We start from the raw sequence: 14,172 nt of genomic DNA on the forward strand, positions 1-14,172 counted from the left end.
TCTGGGCTCCTCGGAGTCTCCCGGGGCTGCTGGGGGGCCCCTTCACACCTGCTCCAAAGGCCTGGCCCTGCCCCTCCTAGACCGTCAAGAGTGACCAGCGGACAGAGCCCTGCTCCAGACAGGCTTTACTTTGCCCAGCCGGCAGCTCCCGGCACCACCTCGGCCCAGGCCCCCGCCGGAGGGCAAGACCCAGCCACACCAGCTCCGCACACCTGGCTGTGGCCTGGTCCGCGCCCGGCCCCCCCTCATCTGAGGCGGCGTTGCATGCAAGCCTCTTTATCTGCACTGTATAAAGTCGTTGGTCACGCTGCGCGCTGCTCACGGCGGCAGCGCGATGCTATTACCCATTACCCGCCCGGCGCCGTCATCGGCGCACTCCCGGGCCTGGTATAATTGTCCTTCTCGGCTACAAATTGCCTCTCCCGGCAGGCCCATTTGCATAAATCCTCCGAGCTCCTCCAAACACGATTGGCGCACGTGTGTGCGCACTGCATCAATCCTGATGATTTGGTAATAATAGTTAAATCGGCACTAAATGGTTCCTTCAATTAAGACAGAGGCAAAAAATTAATCTCAGGGCTTTATGTCACAAAACATTAGCAAATGCAGAGGAGGTAAGAGGGAGGGGCTGTGTGGTCGTGGGCAGTGGAGGGGTCACTGTATGGCTGCCCCCCCAGAGCTGCCCCCTGCCCTGCCCTACCCAGGTCTCCTGGTGGGGGTCTCCTGTGGAGAACCAGCCAGCACTGTGAGGGCTGCCGGGCAGGACAGGGTCCCTGGAAGCCAGGGTCTGGCTAGAAGAACGCAGCCTCAGGACAGGGAGGGAAACTGAGTCCAGGACTCCTGTCCCTGAGGTCAGGACCCCACCTCACCCTTCCACCCCCTCGTCGCCACTCACCCAGAGGCAGTCGCCTCAGGGCTGGCCTCTCACCTTGGCAGAAGTCGGGGAGCCAGGGGCTCATGGGTATCTCCTGGCCTAGGGCTTCCTGCCCAGCGGCAAGGAAGGAGCAGCAGCAAGGCTCGGCCCTCAGAGGCCCAGCCTCGTCTGTGAGCAGGGAGGTGGAAAGGGACATCCGGCCGCACCACGCCAGGGCGGGGCAGGGTTCTTTGTCTCCATCTGTGATTCATTTTTGTCAGCAGCCAGGGCTCCCTTTGCACCTGTGGAGGGTGTTGAAAGGTGAGGGGCCAAGTCCACAGCCCCTGTTTACCCAAGAACAGGCTGAGAGACTCCCTAAGCCTCAGTTTCCCCATGTGAAATGGGGCAATGGGAGGTTCTGGGGAGGGCGGGTCACCCGCCCAGGAGGTGGGGGGATCAGGAGGGACCCTTTTTGGGGCATCTGGAGGCGCGGCTGGGCCCTTGGAGGCTGGAGTTGACTCCGCCCCAGCCCCAGCCTGGGGGGCAGCACAGCCACGGGTCTTGGGGACACCGAGCCTCGGCTCCAGCAGTTTCCAGGGCTTCGTCTGGGAGGGGCAGGGGTTGCAGGATTCCCTTCTCATGACCTTCGTGGAGGGCAAGACGGACTCTCGAGAGGGTCTGAGCCGGCAGTTGGGGACTTGGGGAAGATCCCAGGCTTCTCTGGACGGCACCCCCGCCCCGCCCTGTCCCGGTGGGGCTCCGCTTTGCGAGTCTGCTTCCAGCTGTGGAAGAAGCGCTGGCAGCGGACAGTTCTCATGAACCTGCCTGGTGCCCGCTCTGTCCCTAGTGGTGGTGGCATCAGGACCCAAACACCTGCCAGGGGCCAGGCCCAGCCTGCATAATCCCCACCATAGACTCACAGGCGGGCACGTGTGCGGCTGTCCCACATTCAGGGTGCCAAGGCTGAGGCTGCAGCCCCACTTGGGCCCTGGTGGCAGCAGAGCCCTGGCACCTGAGCACTGGGTGGCCCCTCAAAGCCCCGACTGACCCCAGCCCCCGACTGACCCCAGCCTCCTAGCCTCTGGGTCACCGTGGCTAGGACCAGACAGCACCCAGGGCGTCCCTTCCTAGCAGGCTGGAAGGATGGGGTTTGTTTAATAGAAGCGTACCCACTTCCAGTATAGCAAAGTGGGGGATGGGGCAGATTTGGGGACGTAGGGACCGCTGAGGGCCGGTGGTTGGCAGGCAATGGGGCTAGCTAGAGGCAGGTGCACGGGAGAGCTCAGAGCTGGCTGAGCCCCCAGCCCCGTGCCCCTGGCTCTGTCTGCCCAAGATGTAGGGCCCTCAGAAGGGTGTGACCCACAGGGTGACCTGCCACAGGGACAGTGGGGAGATGAGGTTGGAGTGGCCAGGCCTGTATCTGCCCCGCACCCACCTGACCCCACTGCTTCCAGGGCAGTGCAGACAAGCCTGGGTCTGCTGTGCACGGAGCTTCGAGGAGGTGTCGGGAGTGAGCCTGCCAAGAAGCGGAACAAGCTGGAGAGGAGCGTCTACGCGGGCCTGCAGACCGCCACCATGGTGAGTGTCGAGGCCCCGCCTTGCCTCAGGGCCCTGCGGCCCCGTCCTGGGCAGGTAGCAGGTAGCAGCCTCCCCAGCCCCATGCCAACACCGACTGCTCAGATGAGCACACCAGGACGCGGAGCTCTGAGTGCCGATGAGGAAGGAGGCTGGGCCGACCGTCGGTGTCGTGGGGTCAGGTCTGACCGGTGGCCCAGCAGCCACTCGCCCTGCGTCACTCCACCCTCCTGTCTCACTCCAGTGGGAACGCACTGCACTCTGCTAACGGAGGCTCCCTGGAGCGAAGCCCTGCCTTTCTGCAGGTGGCTCTGCCCATAGTGCCTGGGACACACTTGGTGTGGCGGGGGCTCCTCGGTGCCCACACCCCTTCCTTCTTGGTACAGCAGATGCCTCCTGCCCCTTCCCTCCCTGTGGCCTGGGGGTGCCGATGAGAGGTGGGCCCCTTCCCTCCCCGTGGCCTGGGGGTGCCGATGAGAGGTGGGCCCAGCACACTGCACCTGTCTGCCCCCCAGCTCAGGGGGCTGATCCTTCTGCCCAGATCCCTCCCTTTAGAAAAGCTCATGTCCTGGCCCCACAGCCCCACAGCTGCTGGGTCCTCGCTCTCCTCTGTGCCCCCCACGTGGGGTGGGCAGTTGGTGGGCAGTGGAGTGGGTGGAAAAGCCAAGCATGGGCTCTGGGGTGGGCCCTGTGTCTTGAGAGCAGAGGCCTGGGAGGTGCCAGTTCTGAGCCAGGCATCAACAGGGGCACCTGCGGCCCAGGGGCCGTGGTTTGCACAGGGCACCCTGAGTGTGCAGCTGCCCCTCCCTGTTACAGGAGAAGGTGCAGTGTAAGAAGAGCAGCTGTCAGGGCGGGCTGGCGCCCTCCGTGGCCCACAGGGTGGCCCAGCTGAAACCCAAGCTCAAGAGCAGAGGCCTACCCACAGGCCTCAGCTCTTTCCAGCGGAAGGAGGCCACCCCCGGGGGACGCATCCGGGAGAAGCTGTCCCGAGCCAAGAGCGCCAAGGCATCCAGGGCCACGCGGCACCCACAGCCCAAGGGCCACGGCAGCCGGGAGACAGCCAGGTGCCCATCCCAGCCCTCGGTGGCTGCATCCCGGGAGGCAGGCAAGTTGCTGGTGTGAGTGACCACTGCCAGGAACCCGGATCATGGTCACTGGGGGGGTGGGAGGGGCTGGGTCAGGGCTCGTGGAGTGTGACGGGTCCAAGGAGACCTCCTCACAAGGCAGGCTGGGGGAGCAGGAGGGGGTCTCACGGAAGGAGACCCCCGTCCCTGCGAAAGCTCAGCGGCCCTTGGCATGCCTCACCCCCGTGTCGGCGCGAAGGGGAAGGAAGGACGCCTCTGGAACCATCCAGGAAAGCCAGTTTAAAAATAGCCCTCCCGATGGCCCCCGCCCCTGCTCCTGTAGCATCTGGCTGGGCTGACCCCGAGGCATTATCTGGCCCCCCCAGCAGACACACATGTCCAGAGACAGGAGCCTAGAAAAATAAGATGCTTCCTTTCTCCCGGCAGCTCCTTCCCCTTCAGACGCCTGAGAAACGACAAAGGGCGGTGGGAGGGGCAGGGGCCGTCTGGGGACAGCAGAAGGAGGGGAAGGGACTTCCTGGGGAGGGTCCCCAGCTACGCCAGTGGTGCCCCATTGCCCAGGGTATGGGAGGGAAAAACGCCTGTCCCCACACCCATATAAATCCCTCAGGCTGGAGGCCAGGACCCCAGGTGCCTGCTCCCAAAAGCACCCCCACAAAGCAGCCCAGAGGGTACAGTGGCCCCACTCACAGCCCAACGTAACTGCATGTCCAGATGGCCACCTCCCCCACCCACAGTGGCATAGCTTAACATCAAGTCATCCGGACCCCTCTGCCTCTCTCCCAGGCAGCGGCTATGACAGTGAGGACTGCGAGGGTCTCTTGGGGACAGAGGCGCCACCCAGGGAGGCGGGGCTGGTGCTGCATGCCGGGGCCAGCGTGGCTGTGCTGGGGCCCTCGCCCTCCTCTGTGGTCAAGATGGAAGCCAACCAGAAGGCCAAGCAGAAGAAGGAGAGGCAGGGCTTGCTAGGTAACCAGGAGGGAGGGCAGGCGGGGTCAGCGCAACCAGCAGGTTCTCCAGAACGGGGACCCCCGAGACAGCCTTGCCTCCCTCCTCCAGGGGCCTGCCGCCTGTCCAGCCCCGAGAGCGAGGTGAAGATCAAGAGGCGGTCAGTGAAGGCCAAGGTGGGCAGCACCCTGGAGCGGTCCCCAGGGCAGAGGCCAGGTGCGCCGGGCAAGAAGAAAGCTAAGGGCAAGGCCAAGGGTGGACTGCGGGCAGAGCCAGGGCCTCCCCCCAGCAGGGACGTCCTCTTTAACCCCTCCCGGGCCTTCGCCTGCCGTGAGGAGGGCAGCCAGCTGGCCAGCGAGCGCCTCAAGAGAGCCACGCGCAAGAGCACAGTGCTGCAGCCTGTGCTGCGGGTGAGGCTGGACTCCGGGCGTCGGGCCTAGCGGGTGGATGCCCTTGGAAAAGGCCTTCCCCACCCTCCACGTACGCTGGCCCCTGAGCCCTGGGTCAGCCCGAGGCTGTCCCACCCTCAGCTTCGCCCCTTCGCCCACCCACACACAGCGGAAGAACGGGGCCCTGTCCATCACACTGGCCGCACGCAACGCCAAGGCCATCCTGGGGAAAGGCCGGAAGCTGAGCAAGGCGAAGCGCAAGGCCAGCAAGCAGGTAGCGGCCCCACCCCGGGAGCCTGCCTGGCACCCACGCCCCGCCCAAGCCCCGGCCAAGCCTGACCCCTCTGGCCCCTAGGGCAAGGGCCGGGCAGTGAGCCGCCTGCTGGAGAGCTTTGCGGTGGAGGATGACTTTGAGTTCGACGACAACAGCAGCTTCTCGGAAGAGGAGGAGGAGGAGGAGGAAGAGGAGGAGGCCAGCGGCCCCCTGAGCGCGGAGCAGAGCGCTGCCCTGGGTGAGCAGGGCCAGGAAGGGCACCGGCCGCCTGGGGAGGAGCGGTGGGTGGCCCGTGCCAGCCGCTGACGCCCTGTGCCCACAGCACGCTCGTGTGCCATCCACAAAGAGGACCTTCGGGACGGGCTGCCTGTGCTGATTCCCAAGGAGGACAGCCTGCTGTACGCGGGCAGCGTCAGGACCCTGCAGCCACCCGACATGTGAGGCCAGGGCACGGTGGGGCAGGGTGGGGGCCGGGCGGGCAGCCGAGACCCAAGGCCCCTCACACTCCCCAATGCCCCCAGCTATAGCATCGTCATCGAGGGGGAGAGGGGCAACCGGCAGAGGATCTACTCGCTGGAGCAGCTGCTGCAGGAGGCGGTGAGGACCGGCCGGCCTGTCCTGGGGAGGGGCCTGGCTGGCTTGCCCCAGGACACAGGAGGGCCTTGGCCCAGCCTGCAGCCACCACCAGGCCCAGGGACCGGGCTCTCGGGCAGCCCTGGGCCGGGCTGCCTGCTCATGAGCCGCTGCCCACGCTCCTGCAGGTTCTGGACGTGCGGCCACAATCCAGCCGGTACCTCCCACCCGGCACGCGCGTCTGCGCCTACTGGAGCCAGAAGTCTCGATGTCTGTACCCAGGCAACGTGGTCCGGGGTGAGCCACAGTGCAGGCAGGGGCTGGGGCAGGCCCCTCTGAGGCCCACAGGCTCCATCTGCCCCCAGGCCCCCTGCTTCCGAGGCTGGTGAGGGCAGAACCAGCTCTCTCAGACAGAGCGTAATAGTGGAGTCAGTTCCCCAGACGCCATGAAAACGCAGTGGGTGTGTGGGGAGGGATGGGGGGGGATGGGGGGGCTCTTCCCTCCAGCCAAGCAGAGGGGTCCAGCAGGAAGAGACCCAGAGCCCTGCTGCTGGGGGGTCACAGAGTACAATGGGGGTACCAGCTCCCCTGGGCAAAACCTCCTGACCACAGGCAGGGCATATAGGTCCCCGGGGCAGAAGGCTCAGGGGTCCCATAGGCAAGTGGCCAGGTGGGCAGGAGGTGCCTCCAGGCAGGACTCGGCTCAGAGGTGGCCGCGTGACCATCAGCATGTGCGGGGAGGTCTGGGCCCGGGCTGGGTGGGGGTGACAATGACATCTCACGGGAGACGCTGCAGGAGGTGGAGAGGAAGCTCTGGCTCCCGGGCCGCAGGGCAGCTTCATGGTCTGTGTGGTCAGGAAGCAGAACCAGGAGCCCCCCCCTCGCCCTCCCCACCGGCCTCGGCAGCCCGCCTCCCAGTCTCGGGTGCCTGAGGCGTGTTCCAGGAGATGCGGGCTTAGGCGTGCTGTCCACAGGGGCCTCTGGTGATGAAGATGAGGGCCTGGACTCAGTAGTGGTGGAATTCGACGATGGGGACACCGGTCACATTGCCGTCTCCAACGTTAGGCTGCTGCCCCCAGACTTCAAGATCCAGTGTGAGCCCCGGGACCCTGCGTGGCAGGGCCCTGGGTGGGGTGGGGCTGTGGGGGCGGGGCCCTGGGTGGGGCGGGGCCCTGCCTGGGCTGTCCTGAGTCCAAAGGCTCCCAAGAAAGGGTTGGGGTGGCAGTCACCCCACGGCCATGGCACTGAAGCCCTTGGCCCATGCTCTCTGCAGGCACAGAGCCCTCTCCAGCCCTGCTAGTGTCTAGCAGCTGCCGGAGGAGCAAAAAAGTGTCCAGTGAGGCCCCCCTACCCAGTGAGGCCGCCACCCCCAGCCTGTCCCCCAAAGCGCAGGATGGCCCCGAAGCTTTGAAGACACCCGGGAAGAAATCCATCAGCAAAGACAGAGCTGGTATTTTGCTGGACTTCCCAGAACCCGGATCACGGCAGGCACCCTCTGGGGACTGGGGGCACCGGGAGGCCCTTGGGGCAGGCAGGGTCCGGGGAGGAGCAGGTGGAGGCCGCTGCATGGACCCAGGCTGACTCTGCTGGGTCTTTGTCCTCAGGTAAAGCCGAACTGCTAACCTCAGGTGCCAAATCCCCCACGGGGGCCTCCGACCATTTCCTGGGCCGCCGGGGCAGCCCCTTGCTGAGCTGGTCCGCAGTGGCGCAGACCAAGCGGAAGGCGGCGGCCGCGTCCGGGAAGGGCCCGGCGGTGCTGCAGAACCTCTTCCAGCTCAACGGCAGCAGCAGGAAGCTGCGCGCCCGCGAGGCGCTGTTCCCCATGCACAGCGTGGCCGCGCCCGTGTTCGGCAACGGCTTCCGCGCCGACTCCTTCAGCAGCCTGGCCAGCTCCTACGCGCCCTTCGTCGGCGGGGCCGGGCCAGGCCTGCCTGGGGGATCCCACAAGCTGCTGCGGGCCAAGAAGGCCGAGAGGGTGGAGGCCGAGAAGGGCGGGCGGCGGCGGGCGGGCGGCGAGTTCCTGGTCAAGCTGGACCACGAGGGCGTGACCTCTCCCAAGAACAAGACCTGCAAGGCGCTGCTCATGGGGGACAAGGACTTCGGCCCCAAGCTGGCACGGCCCCTGCCCAGCCCCAGCTACGCGCACCCGGCCCTCGTGGGCAAGGACAAGAAGGGTCGGGCGCCCATACCCCCGCTGCCCATGGGGCTGGCGCTACGCAAATACGCGGGCCAGGCCGAGTTCCCGCTGCCCTGTGACAGCGACTGCCACAGCTCCTACTCGGACGAGGACGAGGACGGGCCGGGGCTGGCGGCCGGGGTACCATCCCGCTTCCTGGCCCGCCTGTCCGTCTCCTCCTCCTCCTCCGGCTCATCCACCTCCTCCTCCTCGGGCTCCGTGTCCACCTCCAGCCTCTGCTCCTCGGACAACGAGGACTCGTCCTATAGCTCCGACGACGAGGACCCGGCCCTGCTGCTGCAGACCTGCCTCACCCACCCTGTGCCCACCCTCCTGGCCCAGCCCGAGGCCCTGCGCTCCAAGGGCGGCAGCCCCCACGCACACGCCCAGCGCTGCTTCCTGGCCAGGGCCTCCGTGGCCGGCACCGGCGTAGGCTCTGGCCCCAGCAGCAGCAAAGCCAGGCTCAAGCGCAAAGAGGCTCTGAGCTTCTCCAAAGCCAAAGAGCTCTCCCGGAGGCAGCGGCTGCCCTCCGTGGAAAACCGGCCAAAGATCTCCGCCTTCCTGCCCGCCCGGCAGCTCTGGAAGTGGTCGGGGAACCCCACACAGGTAGGGCTCCAAACTCCCAGCTCCCAGGGAAGCCCACGTGGGCGTGCCGTGCCCCCTCTGCCCTTCCCTCCCTCCCTCCTGTTTTCATCTTCCTACTTGATTTCAAGTTACGAAATTGGAAAACAGGGAAAAACAAAAACCCGCCCACGGCCCAGTAAGGCCGACAGCCACTGCTGCTGGCCACGGCGCTGGAGCCCACGGCTCATGCGACAGTGGAAATGGCTTCGTGTCGGGGCCAGCTGAGCTGCTCACACGTCGGGGTATCACCTTCCCACATCGATAAGTGGCTCGGCCAGAGGTGGAGGGTCCCATCCCCGGTGCTCGGACGCCGCCTCTGTCCTCAGCAGGGCACGGTTCTGGGGGTGCTTGTGGGGCCGCTCATGGGTCTTTTGCCCTTGTGAATAACACTGCCGTAGTGACCATCCCGTTCACACATCCCAGGTCATTGTCCCTTTAGAGTTAGTCCGGATGCCACGACTGTCTGTGGAGGCACACCCCCTGCTCCGATCATGGTCCCAGGGCCTCCAGCCACGGCGCTGCCATTCCTGCTGTTGTAGGCCCCCCACCACTCACACCCACACACACACGCACACTCAGACATGCACACCCCACACACACCCTCACCAACACCAACACCCCCTCACACACACCGACACACCCACTTACATCCTCACACCCCCTCACCAACACCCTCACAGACACACCCATTCACACGCACACCCACCCATACACCCTCACCAACACTCATCCTCACACACACACGGATGCCACACCCGCACGCTCACACCCACTCCGCACACCCATACACCCTCACCCACACACCGACACACTCCCTCACACCCTCACCCACACACCCCCACTCAAACCTTCACCCGCAGCCACACACACCCACTCACACCCACACTCAAACCTTCACTCATACACCCACACTCACCCCCACCGTTACCCATGCCCACACCCTCCAAGCCTCCTGGCCGCCGCCTCACGCCACGACCCAGCCTCTCAGAGTGCCCGCCCGTGTCCCCCACAGCGGCGCGGCATGAAGGGGAAGGCGCGGAAGCTGTTCTACAAGGCCATCGTGCGGGGCAAGGAGACGCTGCGTGTCGGGGACTGTGCCGTCTTCCTGTCGGCCGGGCGCCCCAACCTGCCGTACATCGGCCGCATCGAAAGCATGTGGGAGTCGTGGGGCAGCAACATGGTGGTCAAGGTCAAGTGGTTCTACCACCCCGAGGAGACCAAGCTGGGCAAGAGACAGTGTGACGGCAAGGTGAGGCCCGTGGGGCCGGGCTGGTGCGGGGCTGACGGCAAGGTGAGGCCCGTGAGGTCCATGCGGTCGGGCAAGTTCAGGGGCTGACAGCAGGGTGAGGTCCCCAGGGAGGACCCGGGGAGGGGTAGGACAGCAGCAGTGCTGTGCCCCAACACAGAGCACCCGGCCCCATCACAGCCCTGATCAGCAGGTGCCATGGCCCGTGGGCGTGTTCTGGAGCGGGGCCCCCGGGTCCCTCCCTACTTTGACAGTGTCACCTGGTGGGGGGGTGTGGCCACAGCAGTGCTCAGTGTCCGGCCCAGTTCACTCCTGGGACGTGTGGCAGCCCCCACCCTGTGGGCCCTCCCTGCCACCGATGCCAGCCAGAGACAGAAATTGCCGTCCACACGTCCTCTGCTCCTCCTTGAGAAGAAGCCCCTTCCCAGGCCACGTGACGCATCCATCTCTGGGGAAATGAGCATTTCTCTGGCAGCCCACAGAGGGTCCCCGGCAGGCTCCTCGGCCTCTGGACTGGTTGCCGTCCTCCAGCCACAGTTAGAGGTCCCTCCAGGGACCCTGACAGCGCTGGGGTTGGGGGGTCTTTGAGGCTGAGGCCGGCCACCGACACCCCGCACTCCTTGTCCCCAGAACGCGCTGTACCAGTCCTGCCACGAGGATGAGAACGACGTGCAGACCATCTCCCACAAGTGCCAGGTGGTGGCACGCGAGCAGTACGAGCAGATGGCCCGCAGCCGCAAGTGCCAGGACCGGCAGGACCTCTACTACCTGGCGGGCACCTACGACCCCACCACCGGGCGCCTGGTGACAGCCGACGGCGTGCCCATCCTGTGCTGAGCCGCCCACCGCAGATGCCTCCCACCCTCGCCGGGGACCCTGTGCGCGCAGCCTGGCGTGGGCCGAGCCGCCGGGTGGGAGACGGCCCCGGCCTCCCAGGGGCGAGTCTGAGCAAATATGCAAGCCCATGGGCAGCCCAGGCTTTCCTCCGGTTTCCCTGGAAAGAGCGCTCTAGGCGTTGGAACCCAGTCCCGTCCCGTCCCGTCCGCTGCGGAGGGTCGGGCGGTGGCCCCGATGGGTCCCCGGCCCGCCCCGCCCACGGCGCCCTCCGTTTCCTGCACCGGCAGTTCACGGGAGATTCTAATCCAAGCCATATTCCCTAGTACCTCCGACTGTCTCCCACCAGGGAAAGCAGAAATCAGGTGTGTTGTCTATTTATTTCTCTATGTAAATATTGTATTTCTGTGGGGAAGTTTTACGGAAAAATGTGGAAAAGGATTTTTCCCTATTTGCGTGTCGAGGTGTGTGTGTGTGTGTGCGTGTGGGTAACGATTTTCGTCCTGGGGTTTCCTTTGGAAATGCAATGTTCTCAGCCCGGCTGGGTTTCAGCAGGGCATCTGGGATGACAGAGGCAGCTCTGGGCAGGGGCAGGAGGCAGAGGCCACGGGAGGGGCAGGTGGGAGCCTTGGCGGCACCCTCTCATCTCTCGCGGGGGGGATGCTCGGGCAAGATGAAAGCCAGTCCGGTTTATTTCTTTTCAGTACGTCTCCTAGAAAAGACGTGTTGCAGCCGGGGGTGGTGATGAGGGGCCATGGGGGAAAAGGGATTCAAGAGGCAAAGCCCAGACCAGGGAGTGCGACAGTGGACGTGTGCCTCTCACCTCTGCTCAAAACAACACAAAGACGAACAAATATTTTAAAGTACTGATAAGAAAAAGTGATACTTTGATCGTATTTCCCAAATACATATTCCAACTTGTATCTGATTTCCGTTTCCATGGCCAGTGGGTTTAAGGCCACGGAGTCTGGCCTCCACCCAGAGCAGGGAGGAGCTGGCCCCTCACCCCCCTGGCACACTCGGGAAGCAGGGCCCAGCTCTGAGCCCCTCCTCACCCCCAGGGCCCTAACTTTCCTGAAAGGAGCAGATGCTTCGTGGAGGGGCAGCTTGGCCAGGGCCCTGAACTGGGCAGGGCTCAGGGCCCACGAGGGCGGGTTCTCTCCTCACCCCAGAGCAGAGTGCATGGAAGCGACGTCCCTTTTCCTCCCCCAGACACCTTTATCGCTGCCCCCAAAGCCCTGGCCAAGCTTGCCGGCCTGCTCAAGACACGGATGGTGGTGGGGCTGGGCCAGAAGCGCTGCGGCCAGGGCAGGCTCTGCCCCCTCGGCCCACCACACGCAGGGGAAGGCCCCTTCATGGGCCCCCTTTTCCACCAGCCACATCTGCCTGGCCCTCAGACCCCTCTGCCTGCCCCTACCCCTTAAGAGGGTTTCTGGGCCTTTTCTGTGGACACTTGGTAGATCAGAGGGCCTGATGGGCTAATGCTTGGGGCATAGAATAAGGGTCCCCCTGACCACCTGAGCCCACATCCTGGCCCCAGGTGCAAGGAGCACCTTTCGGGGGCTCTGCCCCAGTAACCCAGGAGAACTCACACCCCTCCTTCTCCCACAGCCAAGGACAGACAGGGCTGCCTGGAACTGAGCCCGACAGCCCTCCACCTCACAAACACCTGGTAGGGGCACACACTCACCGTGTCCTTCCACCCCAAGGCTCCCCTGACCCCACAGGAGCTTCAGGAAAGCCCCCCAAGTTAGCTGATGCTCTAGGACCAGCTCTGTCACCCACACCATGGGCCTCAGAAGCAGGGGTGCTGGCGGGTGCCCTACCCCCAAATCCCCGGTCCCCTTGACCCCCCTGTTTTTTCTTGGGTCTGTTAGGGACTGTTTCTCACCTGCTGGCTGGCCTCCTTGAAGGGCCATTTCTGGAGGCTCCCTAGGAAGCTGAAGGCTGGGGGGTCATGTTGTGGTTGGGGATCCCCACTCCCACCCACGAGCCTACCCTTTGTCTCACACGAGTGCAATATTTCATTCCCGGCGGTCGTCTGGGGAGGTGGTTAGATGAGGTCCTGCTTGAGGCTCGGGGATCAGAACAGCGTCCCGTGAGGAAGCGCGTGCGGCCGGGGACACACTGAGCCGCGGGAGCTGGAGGGCAGGCGTTCTGTACCCGAGCAGAGCGCGACCACGGAGGTCCGACCCTTGGCTCCGCCGCTGCGTTCCTGTCCTGCTTCTGCTGGGCTGCGATTTGTCCCCGGTTTTTCTGTCTTTTCCTTTCTGTGTGTGCGTGAATGGTGTGACCCCTGCCCCCTCCGTGGTGACCGTGGCGAAGGCACGATTCCTGTAAATGTGTAAACTAAGGGGATGGTTGGATTTTTTTTTTTCAATGTAAACACTAAAAACAGACAAAAAACACACAAAGGTTTTATGAACAGCAGACTCTATGTAAAGGCATTTTAGTATTAAATTTTTTATTGATAACTTGCTTAAGAATAAATATATGGACTATTGGACAGGTTCTCGGTGGTCCCGGGTCCTGTGTCCCACGGCTACTCCTGGGTCCCCAGGGCTCCAGGGCCCAGCAGAAGCCTCCCATTCCCAGAGCTGGGGCTTCGGGCCCAGGCCTCCCCTCCACCCCCGCTGTGGCCGAAGTGAAGCCCCTCAGGGCACTGAGCCTCAGCCAGGAATGGGACATGTGACTGGAGCCGGTCAGGGTGGGCTCAGGTGTGGGGCCCCTCCAGGAGGAGGCCTCTTCCCTGGTTGGTCTCACAGACTGCTGGTCAGTCCCTGTCTAGCCTGACCAGTCTGGAGACAGAGTAGGTTCCGCTGGAGGGCACAAGGGGTCAGAGCAGTCCCTGAGCCGCCACGTTGGGCAGGGCCTCAGGTGTGAGGGACCGCCAGGCCCAGGTGCGCGGACGGAGCAGTGCAGCCCCGCTGGAGAGAGCCCTGCTCAGGAGGCTGCAGACCCCGAGGAAGCCTCATGCTGGTGAGGGGCGGAGGACAGGCCTTGCCCCCTCCACCTCCGGGGTCTCTGGAAAAGCTTCGTGAGGTCAGGGCACATCCGCCCCCGTGGCCCTGAGTGTCTGGTTGCAGCTGTGCCCAAGGCCAGGAAACACGGTCCAGGAGGATGACTCCTGAGTCAGCAGCGCCGTCCCAGCCCCCGCCCCAGAGTGCAGAGGGAGGTGCCCGGGCTGCCTCGAGGGCAGGGGCAGATGGGGGCCTTGGCCGGCCAAGCGCTGAGGAGGGAGGGCTTGCTGGACCAGGTTTCCGGGTCAGGGGTCCTCTGTGGTCAGAAAGGAAGGACTGGGGTGGGGCCAGACACTCCCTATGGGCTCAGGAGACCCTGACTTCCGTAATTTCAGTTCCTTTTTTGGGGCAGAATCGAGGCCAGAGCGGGGAGGAAGGGCTGTGGCCGCTGCCCCGGCTCCCGGACCCCTGAACCAGGGCTTGTGTGGGCACTGCCGCCTCCTGCCCACCCCACGAGCTTGCCCGACGGAGCAGTCACACAGAGAGGCTGAAGGGTGGCCGACAGGGACTCTGGGGCAAGAGAGCGGGTGCAGCCCAGGCTGGTGGGGTCACATCTGCCTGGGAACCCCACAAGG

At 64.7% G+C, this 14,172-nt stretch overlaps 1 protein-coding gene and 1 pseudogene across 4 annotated transcripts in view; both read left to right on the top strand.

The window, feature by feature from the left end:
* BAHCC1 (BAH domain and coiled-coil containing 1) overlaps window positions 1-11,308 on the top strand; it is a 62,469-nt gene extending 51,161 nt beyond the window's left edge. For all 4 annotated transcript variants that reach the window (XM_074389051.1, XM_074389054.1, XM_074389052.1 and 1 more), the window contains exons 15-28: window positions 2,308-2,431; window positions 3,245-3,537; window positions 4,304-4,482; window positions 4,573-4,871; window positions 5,020-5,124; window positions 5,206-5,362; window positions 5,447-5,561; window positions 5,646-5,721; window positions 5,886-5,994; window positions 6,672-6,791; window positions 6,971-7,147; window positions 7,302-8,479; window positions 9,510-9,746; window positions 10,374-11,308. In XM_074389051.1, the coding sequence (XP_074245152.1) occupies window positions 2,308-2,431; window positions 3,245-3,537; window positions 4,304-4,482; window positions 4,573-4,871; window positions 5,020-5,124; window positions 5,206-5,362; window positions 5,447-5,561; window positions 5,646-5,721; window positions 5,886-5,994; window positions 6,672-6,791; window positions 6,971-7,147; window positions 7,302-8,479; window positions 9,510-9,746; window positions 10,374-10,580 (3,376 nt within the window). In that variant the 3' untranslated portion in view covers window positions 10,581-11,308. The remainder of the gene's footprint in view (window positions 1-2,307; window positions 2,432-3,244; window positions 3,538-4,303; window positions 4,483-4,572; window positions 4,872-5,019; window positions 5,125-5,205; window positions 5,363-5,446; window positions 5,562-5,645; window positions 5,722-5,885; window positions 5,995-6,671; window positions 6,792-6,970; window positions 7,148-7,301; window positions 8,480-9,509; window positions 9,747-10,373) is intronic.
* LOC104652001 (uncharacterized) lies at window positions 11,006-13,088 on the top strand (annotated as a pseudogene).
* Window positions 13,089-14,172: the final 1,084 nt, after the last annotated feature.

Source organism: Saimiri boliviensis, chromosome 17 (assembly GCF_048565385.1).
Source record: "Saimiri boliviensis isolate mSaiBol1 chromosome 17, mSaiBol1.pri, whole genome shotgun sequence".
In the NCBI taxonomy this organism is placed as follows: domain Eukaryota; kingdom Metazoa; phylum Chordata; class Mammalia; order Primates; family Cebidae; genus Saimiri; species Saimiri boliviensis.